At 44.3% G+C, this 12,113-nt stretch overlaps 1 protein-coding gene across 1 annotated transcript in view; it reads left to right on the forward strand.

Annotated features, from left to right (window-relative positions):
• Nucleotides 1-3,018: 3,018 nt before the first annotated feature.
• Nucleotides 3,019-12,113, forward strand: part of EIF4E (eukaryotic translation initiation factor 4E) — a 40,955-nt gene continuing 31,860 nt past the window's right edge. The window contains exon 1 of the mRNA XM_032792667.2: nucleotides 3,019-3,113. Within this exon, the coding sequence (XP_032648558.1) occupies nucleotides 3,096-3,113 (18 nt within the window). The 5' untranslated portion in view covers nucleotides 3,019-3,095. The remainder of the gene's footprint in view (nucleotides 3,114-12,113) is intronic.

A 12,113-nucleotide genomic window follows, 5' to 3' on the forward strand; every position in this document is an offset into this window, starting at 1 on the left:
CAGGAGATTAACATACAAATCATAGGATTTCAAACAGCATAGTCAGGCTCCCTGAAACAACCAGTTTTCTATGCCAGAGAAATTGAACAGGTTATTAGCCACTTCCATAAGAACTCGCTCTACTTGTGGAAGATACCGATTTGTTCTAAGTGGCTAGAGCGATTTATTACCTCATTGGTATCGTCAGGTATAAACAGACGAATTGTTTTCCAATGAGAGCACAGCCCCTCCTTTGGCCGCCAGCACTATGTCCAATGCCTGACGGTTCTGGAGGCCACCTGTCGGATGGCCCTCTTTCTTTGGCCAGGGCTCTTAAAACTTTCTCCGGTTTATGCCATTATTTTACTATTACTTGTAACCTCAGGAGCTTTTTTATTGCCTGGGTGTATTACTCCCCACAGTGGGATTAGGAACTGCCTATAGCCTCTTCCCAGGAGTCATTACTGTTCATATTGGTTAAACAGACAAGGTCCTCCAGTGAGGTCTGGGGAATTGAGTGGGATAACCAGGACAGGAACACACAGTTTGAGAGTGGGCCGGGATGGCTGCAGACCCAGCACTTAGAAATAATAAGGTCTAGCTATCCACACTTGCTGCTGATAAATGAATTGTCATTGTGGACTCCCCAGACTTAAGACACCAGCAGCGAGGAACAGGCAACCACCAGAGGGCATGTTGGAGGCAGGGCCCTTCTGTTCTGACAACCTCAACTGAGGGAACTGCAGGCACAGTTTTATGTCACCAGGGCAGCAGGCGCTAGGCTCACTACTGCTCTTCTTGGCGCTTGCTTTATGTAGTCGTCTGCTTCTGGCAACCTTACGAGAGCGTAGATTGTAAAGGTATTGCAGGCTGTCCTTCTACGTCTTCTTCTGGAGTCAAAATTGACCTCTGCGTGGTCTGAGGTGATGATTGGTTATGCATACATTTCTCATTCACACAAATAGATTGTGAATGGAAATAGAATGGAAAATCTGCCTTATGAAAGGAGACTTAAGAGCTTGCTTGTCCCCCGCCACCATAACTGTCCCCCTAGGATCCTAGCCCCTACCTGTCCCCTGACTGCCCCAACCATATCCACAACCCCACTCCCAGAAAGCCCCCTGGGACTCCCACACCCCATCCAACCACTCCCCACCCCCTGACAGGACCCCCCAGAACTCCTGACCCATCCAACCCTCCCCCTGCTCCCTGACTGCCCCCCGGGACTCCCCTCACCATGCCCATGCCGGTCAGACGCTGGCTCCCCGTGGAGGCAAAATACGCAGCCGGGCTGCTGCGTGCACAGCCCCTTCCCTGCGGAGTGCTGAGGCAGCGGGGGATGGGGGGAGCAGGAGGGGGCAGCAGCGGCTCACACTTCCAGAAGCCGCAGAACCCGAGTGCAGTGAGGGGGGAGCCGGGGGGTGTGCCTGCCCGGGCTGCGGCCTGGTGCCCCCCCGGGGGGCTCCTGCAGTGGAGTGCGTGTGGTGGTCCCCGTGCACCCCCCGGATCTCCCCTCACCGCACTCGGGCTCTTCAGCTCCCAGGAGTGTGAACAACCGCTGCCGCCCCTCCTGCAGCAGGCTCAGGGCCCCGTGCCCTGGTGGCTCACGCTCCTGGGAGCTGCAGAACCTGAGTATGGTGATGGGGAAGCTGGGGGGTGCACCTGCCGCTGGTCTGGGCTCCCGGCCGCCAGCCCCGCTCAGCCTCCTGGCACCCTGGGGTTCCGTTCACTCAGCCAGCAGCAGGCTGAGCGGGGCCAGCAGCCAGGATCCTGGCTGGCAACCGTGTGCATAGGTGCGTGCCATAGGTTGCCGACCTCTGTACAATACACTGAAATGCAAGTACAAAATTTATATTCCAATTGGTTTATTTTATTATTACATGATAAAAATAATAAAGTGAGCAATTTTCAGTAATAGTGTGCTTTGACACTTTTGTATTTTTATGTCTGATTTTGTAAACAAGTAGTTTTTAAATTAGGTGACACCTGGGACTACGCGAGACAAGTCAGACTCCAGAAAAGAGAACAGTAGTCTGGAAAGGTTGAGAGCCACTGAGTTAAATAGACTGCCGGTCTAAGGGTATGCAATATAACTGTAGCCATGTCAGTCCCAGGATATGAGAGAGACAAAGTAGGCAAGGTAATATCTTTTATTGGACCAACTTCTGTTGGTGAGAGAGACAAGGCTAGGAATGGTCCCTTACAACAATTCATACTAAACAATCAGTTCCACTTGCATTTGGCTGTGATGCTAGAAGTAGCCTCTCCAGACCTGAAGAAGAGCTCTCTGTGGCTCAACAGTTTGTCTCTCTCACCAACAGTTGCTGCAATAAAAGATATTAGCTGACCCACCGTGTGTCTCTAAGGGTACGTCTACACTTCAAATGCTACAGCAGCGCCGCTGCAGCGCTTCAGTACAAAGATGACCCACACCAACAGGACAGGTTCTCCCCTCAGCACAGGTCATCCCCCTCCCTGAGATTTTTCACACCATGAACCGATACAGTTAATCTGACTTTATTTTCTAATGCAGACCAGGCCTAACCTGGCACGCAGCGTTAGCTTAGACAGACTGTGTGTGTAAAACAGACAGACCAAGTGGCCATTGAGAAGAGAGTCGCAGTCTCCCCTTGACTGAGGGTGCCTGTGGTGCAGGGGGGCGGGTTGCATCATGCATTGTGAGTGCAGACATCCCCACCTGACAGGGCGCAGTGTTAGGCCAGACAGCACCGCAGTGCCTAACAGGGATGCCGACAGAGGAGGCTTCCAAGCTCCTGCAGTGACTGGGTCTGGCCGCGAGCTATCCCTTCCCCTGAGACACAGCCCGGCTCGCCCCGTCTGCCTCCCCCTCCCCCACGTGACTGTCTCTCTCCTGTGAGGGGGAGGTAGGGATGGGGAGGGGCACCGGCCTCCTCCACTCTTAGCCCCCACCCCAGCGACTACACTTCCCAGAAGGCACCGCTCTCTCACCTTTCCCCGCCTTGCGCAGGCGCCGATCCCTTTCAAACGGCGGTGAGTCTCACGTGACCCTCTGATAGCCAATCGGGTTTGAATCTGATTTTTTATCCGCCCCCTCCTCTCCCCACAGCGCTTGTGTGCGATCAGATCGATCTAAGATGGCGACTGTGGAACCGGTGAGTGTTTCATTCCCTCTCCCTCGCGCCCTGATCCCCGCTCCCCTGAGCCCGGTCAGAGAAGGAGGCGGTGGGGAAGGAGGGAGCGCTCCCCAAGGGGGGGGCGATCCCTGCTGGGGCGGGACGGGGTGAGAGTGGATCGGTAAAGCTCTGAGTAGCGCACGCGCGTGGAGGAGGACGCGCCGGCCTGTGTAGGGGGGGAGGGGATGGGTGGATTCCGAGCCCGTGAGTTAGGCGCGTGGTGGGGATTGTGCCGTCACCACCTGGGGCCCGCCCGGCGCGAGGCCTGGAAAGTGGGGGGAGGAGGCAAGGGACGCGAGGGGCGGCGCGTGCGTGAGGTGGGAGGGAAGAGGGGGAAGCCGGCGTGTGATGAAGAGAGGGCGCACGCGACCTGGGCTTGGGGCAGGGGGGCTGCTGTGCTGGGGCCAGACACCGGGTGGCTACGGTTCCTATTGTGCCAGCAGTTGCACGCTGCGTGCGGGGGAGGTCCGGCGCGTCTCCCACGTGTGCTTCCGCCCCGACTGACACGGAGAGACCCCCGTGCGTGCGCTTGGCCGCCGTTCCCTGCTGTCTCCCGGCGGGGTCGTGATGCGCCCAGACAGGACCGGGAGCTTCTGGGGCGCCCCTTGCGAGTGACCTTGGCGACCCTCTCCCGGTCTGCGCGCTCGCGGCGCCGGAAGGTGACCCACGAAAGAGCCTAGTGCCACTGTGACTGTGGCCAGCCGGACTAGCCGCTGGCGGCGCAGGGGGCGGTACTGTCTGGTGAAACGTCCGTGTTGCTGACCACCCTGATGCAGCCAGGTAGGAAATACATTTCCTGGCCACTGAGGGGCTAACGGGCTCCCTACCTCTTCCATCGATTTCTCTGTCTCTACCAAACTGCTCTGACGTCTGGGCAGTTTAGCCTTGGATTGACAGCACTGCAGCCTACATTCAAATATCGGGTAGGGATAGAGTGCTGAGCCATCCGCCGCACTGAGGTTACTCTTGTAAAGTGATCGCTGTTCCCTTTCGGGTTTGAAGCATCCAAACTTAAAATGGCTTGTTCCCTGACAAACCCTGACACCTACGTTTCACTTACCAAGCTGTTGCCACATTACTGGGGTGAATTCACAACTCTTCTTGTGACATCCTGTGGCTTTGCACATATTTACTAAATATTTTTGATGTCCTTGTTTCAATTTTAAGTAGCAGAACTCCAGAGAATATTATTTCTTAGATATTCTTTCAGCTTGCCTTTTCTTTATTTCTGTGTGCCACCTCCAGCCATTCTCCATGATTCATGTGAGACCATCTTTGATATACATGCTGATGTATCTCAGAGGATGGTCATCTGCAAGATTGGGTATTAGGGTCTGGAAAAGAAGGTGGGGAAGACGTAAATAAGTCTCTCTTCTGAGAGTTGTGATTTATTCTATTAAATATTGAAAATATAATTTGAAAGTTGCTAAATTTACTTTTTATCTCTTAAAAATCAAATAAATGGTTTTTTAAAGTACAAGAATCAGTTTACTGTCTCATTTGACCTAGTTGTAAATAAACTGATTTTCATAGAGAAACAGAAATACTACTGTGTAAAACAATTCGCTGAAGTTTTCTTACTGTATTATGGTGAAGTAAATGTAGCTGAAAACATTGTAGACATCCATTTCCAATTAATGCCTCTCTGCAAAGACACAAATTACTTTAAATATAAGCAAACCATGAGTGAATTTAATGTTTGTAAACAATGTCTAACAGCCCTAAAAAACAATGTCATTGACTTATCCAAAGAACAGGAACAGACTAAGCAGCAACAGCATCAGTTTCCCCTTGTTCACACAATTTCATCATGACTTGAGTTTGAGGGGAACCATTTTTAGGGTCAGAGGATCAGTGTCTCCATCTTCATTCACTTTTGTGAGGGCCACGAAGATCACTAATTGCTGTGATGTGGGCAGCTGTCGGCTAGTGACTGAACTGATACTGAAAGCATGCTTTCCTAAAGGAGCCAGATAGCTATCAATTGGTTACCGCTCTTGGTTACAACTGAACTTGAAGGTAATTTAAAATTAAAGGTTCCATGCCTCCTCATAAGTCACCTGCCTATCCTCAAATTTTTTTCTATTTGCCAAGCCTGACCAGCATATTTCTGAACATAATACATATAGTTTATAAAATGACTAGGGTGACACTTGTATGCAGTTGTGTTTGTAGCCGTGTTGGTCGAAGGATATTAGAGACAAGTAGATGAGACAGTACCTTTTATTGGACCAACTTCTGTTGGTGAGAGAGAAGCTTTCAAGCCCTTCTTCAGGTCTGTGCCCACGTAAGCTCTGTGTAAGCTTGAAAGTTTGTCTCACCAACACAAGTTGGCTCCTGAAAGATATTACTTCGCCCACCTTGACTTTCTAGGGTGATACTTGGCTATTTATACAGAATTAAAATACTCTTTACTGTTGTACAGTTCAGAAAGAGGGAAAACTGCTTGTTGAGAGTTCAAAATCTGGGACTACAGGCATATAAATCCTTCATTTTTCTGTAGTTCCTGTATCTCCCTTTCCAGTGCAACACAGAAGCATTTTATGGTGCTTGCAGTACCACCTTGCTTTCTCTGAGGCCAGGTCTACACTGCGACTTTAAATCGGTTTAATGGCCGATATACCGATTTAATGCTGTACCCGTTCACATGACGTCGTCATTAATATCGAGTTAAACGGCTCCTTAAATCGATTTCGGAACTCCTCCCAGACGAGAGGAGTAGCGCTAAATTCGAACCTGATAACTTGGATTAGGGTTTTCGTGGTGGACGGATGACATTATTGGCCTCCAGAGGTATCCCACAGTGCACAATCCTGACCGGCTCTGGTCCGCAGATCCGAACGGCGGAATGCAGAGTGACGTAAGACCGAAGCCCCGAACCTTTAGTAATGAATTTCTGCTGCCGTGGGGCCAGCGTCTGATCAGCATGGGTGGCGATATGCAAGTTTCAATGCTAAAATGTGCTCCTTGCGATTGACTTCGGGAGATACTAGATCTGAATGCTGGTAACTGGGAGACAAATCTGTTTAATCAGGCTCCGTTAAAGACCAGAAATCCAAAGCGCTTTGAAAAAATAACTCCAGGGATACACAGCGTGCCGTGACAACTGAAATCGGAAAGCCAGAAAGACGCAACGGATGTCTCATGGAGGGCCGGAGGGGTAATGAGTGACTAACAGCAGCATCTCTCACAGCATCTCTGAAATATCTTGCATCGGAGCTGAGCGCCAAGGGTGTCTGTGCCTTAATACACGGATGTCTGTGCGGTTCACGGAACAGCTCTCAGTTCGTTCCACCCCCCCCCCCACACGTGGAAAGAGAAGGGAAAAGAAGAAGAATTCCTTGAGTACTGTAAATGTTCACCCTCTGTGTACTAAATGCTGCTGGCAGAGAGACGCGAGGTGTTGACCAAACTGGTCTAGTGATACGTTTGTGATGCCAGGTCCATATTGCTGTCTATGGCGTTTGCTCCAATGCACTCCGGGAAAAAAGGCAACCAAAAGGTTGGGTCCCCCTCTCCTGCCTTTCACAAAGGAGGGTGAGGCCTTTACCCAGCACCACCGCAGGGCAAATGTTTCCTGGCCCAGTCAGGCACTGTGCTCTCAACCCGGAAGTGGGGAACTATGGGATAGCTGAGGAACAGCTACCACAAGTGCACTGCTCCTGAAATCGATGGTAGCTTTGGACCATGGACGCAAACAATCGATTTCGTGATCCCACTGTGGACGCGCTAAACCGATTTTATTAGATCTGTTTTGTAATATCGGTTTAAGCTAATTCGAAATAATCGTGCAGTGTAGACGTACCCTGAGTATCTTCTGCAGTTGAGGCAGGGAAGGTCTTATGAGATGTGAAGGGTGATACCCTCTAGGGGGAAAGGGTGTTAAAGGAAAATCAAATCAAAGCTAAAGCAATTGTTGCTATTTTGTTTTTAAAAAAATTCTGTGTACACCTTTCTTCAGGTTGAAAGCATTTGAGGTACAATGCAAAATGTTAAAGCTTATTCAGTGGAAACATCTGTTACCAATGCAAGTATAATTCTACAAAATAACATCTGTAATGTCAGTGTTAGAACAACTAATTCCCAAAACATTTTTGTTTATACATTTCAAATGTCCAGAAACTCACTTTTCAGTACAGATCTCTTTCTCCTCCCTCCTTCTCTTCCATGTTTGCTGTTGAAAAGGGAAGAAAAAGAAGAAAACAAAGGTATTAAGAAGCAAGTTTTTCCACACAAGTTTAATTTAGGCCTCTTCTTGTTTAAAAATAATCAGCCAGTTCTAGTAGACATTAAAACACAAATACTTGATTGATTGTAGATTTCTCTGAAAAGATTTAAAGAGCTTAATACAATGCTTAAAATGCTTTTCTTGTTAACTGTAAAGACAATTTCAAAGCTACATGCATCCGTGCAACTTACATTTTGTACTGAAACTAAGTGTATTTTCTTTTGAGTTGTGTACTTGTACATTTTATTTTAGGATTAGTCAACATATAAATTTGTATTCATTTTACAAGCATTGTAAGTTCATAGTCAGAGTTGTACTAAAGATTCAAACCCTAGCATATGTACTTCATTTCATACTGATGTGGGTGATTTCTCATTTACCTTGCTCCTCTTGCTCCAAAATCCATTGAATTTAGTGGTAACTTAAATATCAAACCAGGGCAATATATTGCATCTCATGAAATGTAGAAATACCGTTTTGGTATGTTCCTCAAGCACCTCAAGAAAATGTAGTCCTGTTTTGGAACTTACAGTTAGACCCATATTTTTCTTATAGATGCAATTTATCAAAGCTATGTACTTTTGATCATCTTATATGGATCCGAAGCCTGGGTATTGCTTAACTAGGACATCAGGACGCTGAAGGCACTTCATATGCATTGCCAGCAGCTACTGTTAGGCATAAGAAAGTTCGGTTTGGTTTTTTTAATCAGTGATAGGGCATGTGTTATTGAGAATTGACTTCAAGAAGTTTGAAGTCCTCCTTTGTCACCTCTGGCTGGCTCTTTATGGTCATATAGCTTGCCTCGGAGACGAAGTCTGAAGATTGGATTTAAGGTCAGCAGGGATCATTACCTGGCCATGGACTGCCGGCAGCCACGTGGTCATCTGCAGTTAACCTGCCTACATCAGATCAGTAATAACCCTGTTGTACTTTTACTCGCCTGGAATACAGTATAATGTGGTCATGGACATTCGTCTCTGCGGACGCTTACTGTATCTGAATGTTTTTCTTTTTAATAGGAAAAGAACTGTTTGTACAAAACACTAAAGAGAAAGAAAAAAGTCCCAGTGTTAATGCTTTGGCATTATTTCAGGGGTTTCAACAAAAACCTACAGAAAATAACTTCAAAAATAAAATTCTGCCATGCTAAACCTATGAATGGTTTGGATAAATAAGACAAGAAGATAACTTATGTAACCTTGTACCCTTCCATCTCCCAAATTGCAAGCAGATTTCGGTGTGGGATTTTGCTTTTATCATTTTGTTCTTATTCAGTGCACTTAAATATTTGTATTTTCTTAACACTTGCATTTGTATAGTTAACTAATTCCACATTCAAAAGATCCTATCTTGAGCTGAAACTGTGTGTCTTAGCTGAAACTTTCATATCTGTTCTTCCATTTTTAATTTGGCTAGTTGCATGCTATGAGTCAGCTTTGTTAAGGATCCCTGGAATAGGCTTCCAAGAGAGGTGGGGTAATCCCTGTCATTTGAGGCTTTCAAAAACAGTTTGGACAAATATCTGCTAGGGATGGTTTAGGTTTTTGTCCTACTTCAGCTCAGCGGGGTGGACTTGATGACTTTTTGAGGTTCCTTCCAGCCCTACACTTCTGATTCTATATATAATTAAACACTAGTGTGTAGGATCTTGGCCCTTGCTAATGGAAATCGCAGACTTTGTAATGATTTACTTAAATTAAAAAATATGCAGCTGAACTATGGCTTGGAGTTTAAGTTAGTGTGTATGCTCATATTAAAACAGCTTCTAATTTAAGGATACATTTAATGCTTTTTTGTAATTTTCACACTCCTTTTATTCTATGGAAAAGAAAATTAAACAGCAAAAAAAGCTTTGACTTTTGTTCTTAAACCTAAACTGCTTTAGGACAGAAATTGGCTTAATCTCTCTGGGACTAGGAATTTCTAGTGTCATTGTGATCAGTGACCTGCTGTTGGGAGATTCCCACAGTATTCAGTCATAGTGTGATGAAGTAGGCCAGTGGTTCTCAGCCAGGGGTATACACAGATTTTCTGGGGGTACATCAACTCATCTAGATATTTACCTAGATAAAATGCGCTAGCAAAGTCAGTACATACTAAAATTTCATACAGGCAATGAATTTGTTCTGTATACTATACCCTGAAATGTAAGTACAATATTTATTTTCCAGTTGATTTATTTTGTAATTATATGATGAAAATGAGAAAGTAAGCAATTTTTCAGTAATAGTCTGCTGTGACGCTTTTTTTTTAATGTATGATTTTTGTAAGCAGGTAGTTTTTAAGTGAAATGGAACTCGGGAGTATGCAACACAAATCAGACGCCTGAAATGGGTATAGCAGTGTGGAAAGGTTGAGCGCCGCTGAATTAAGCAGTTTTGTTCATTATAGTTTGCTTAACTATGTTGCTGGTATTTACCAACTGGGAATCAGTCTTCAGTGCAGTTGTTTAATAATGAAGAGATACTGCAGTTTTAAAAGAGTTTAAGAACATAAGAATGGCCATATTGGGTCAGACTAGAGGTCCATCTAGCCCAGTATCCTGTCTTCCAACAATGGCCAATGCCAGGTATCCCAGAGGGAATGAACAGAATAGATAATCATCATGTGATCCATCCCTTGTTGCCCATTCCCAGCTTCTGGCAAACAAAGGCTATGGATACCATCCCTGCCTATCCTGGAAAATAGCCTTTGTTGGAGCTATCCTCCACGAACTTACCTAGCTCTTTTTTTAACCCTGTTATAGTTTCCATCATAAGCTCACTTTAAAAATAAAAATTAAAAAATTCCATGCTAACTTCCTGAAAAAGTTTAGTCAGAAACATACCTATCATACTTCTCTTTTAGATCAGAGGAAAAATTCTGGTCCATTTTAGATAATCACCTAAGTGGTTTTAGTTAGTTATAGAATCTTGAAAAGAATTGAGATGTTTTTAATGTTAAGTTTTCTAAAGAGTTTTGTAAAGGGGTGTCCCAGACAGCGTGGTCTAAATATCCATTAATCCTCAGTGAGAAGCAGTGCGTAGGACCACCTACCTGTGTTGGGTTTTAACAGCACTTTACGTGGTATATAAGTGCTACTGTAAACATTGAGTGCAAAACTTCAGAGTTATTAGATTAAAAAAAATAGGAACTTCTGCAGAGCTTCATGAAGATCTCTGTCAACATCATAAGCTCTAGGAGAGATGTAGTGAAAATTGTAAGAAATTGAGGTGTTTGTAGAGAGGATTACATTGTGAAAAATCACCCTGCTTTCATGCCCTAGCTATTTTAAGGTTGTCTACTTAACATTTAAACAAAAACCTCTTATTTCTGAATCATTTTCTTTCTTGGAAAGGAAAAACTTCTAAACTGAGGGTTTTTTCATTTCTTGAAACTTTAACGTTTTATACATATTAATACAGAAGTTTGTTTTAGAAATTTAAAATGTGCATTATTCATCTCTTGTCACATCCTAGTGCATACGACTATTTGTTTTCAAGTTGGAGTTTCTACCTTTGGAGATGCTTGGTAAGAACTTGAAGTTCCGTATGGTCTCTGCACACTTGATGAAGTTCCTTAGGTCTTGCAGTGTTTAAAAGCCGTTAAATAGTCCCGATTCCAAGGCACTTACAAATGACTGCAGTCTTAGATTTTAGATAGTATGTATAGTGCAAAATTACACAAAAACACAGGAGGTAGATTTTAAAAAAAAATTTTAATATTTGAACAATTTTTTGTATCATGTCTTTTATGTATGAATCACAGAGCTTGTTTTTCTTCATAACTTTAAACTAATAACATGATGTTAGTTAATAAACCGTGTGCTGACTTCATTTTCGTGTGGTGAAAATGTAGCATCAACTTTCATTTATCAGTTCTATTTAAATATTTTGGCCTCATGGTAATTAGAGAAACTTTATTTTCCCGACCTTACTTGAATTAAACAGATTATTATGAGGCTTAGATGTAGCATGAATGAACTGGATGACAAGGACTATCCTGTGCTTTAACTATAGTGCTGTCTTCCTTGGAAGTCCTAAATTTTCTGATTATAATGTTGGCTCAGATGTTGGCTTAATTTTGAAATATGATATATGTTCATGATTAGAATCAATTTGAAAATTCCTGTTTCAAGAGCCTTGCTTTTTGTTTTAAGTTTAATGTTGTAATTGTTCTTGGTAACTTTAGACTTGTGAGTCAACAAAGAAGAGATTTAGCACATGGATGAAATTTTTGGGTATTGGTTGGAATGTTACATTATCTAATTGTTTAAATTATTAAAGCTAGCAGTTAATCTAATTATTGAATTTACATCCATTTGGAAACTCACCAGAAGTTCACAACACAAAATACTATTGTGTTGGTAATGGCTTGAATCTCTAATATCTAAAGTGAAGCCCTGCATAGTCCTGGTCTTCCAACTCATGAGACTTCCAGCAAACACCAGTGGCAATGTTGGTATTAGTAAACAAGATCATTTGGAACCCTCTTACGTATTGACTATTGAAGAAACTTACCTTATCCCCATATGCAGATTCCATGTTCCAGTATTAAAGGCACCAGCACATCACATGCTGGCACGTCTCGTGTAAGCAGGAAGTTTGGTATCACAGGGCAACCACTTTGTGCAACTAGAAACATCCACAAAGGTATTAACTTTAAAACAATTCTAAATACTTTGTAACATGCATCTTTTAGCCCTAGGAAGATTGCATTCCAGTATTGGAAAAAGTGCTGCTCACTTTCAGGTAGACATAATCCCTTTT

The sequence above is a fragment of the Chelonoidis abingdonii genome, chromosome 5 (genome assembly GCF_003597395.2).
Source record: "Chelonoidis abingdonii isolate Lonesome George chromosome 5, CheloAbing_2.0, whole genome shotgun sequence".
Classification (NCBI taxonomy): domain Eukaryota; kingdom Metazoa; phylum Chordata; order Testudines; family Testudinidae; genus Chelonoidis; species Chelonoidis abingdonii.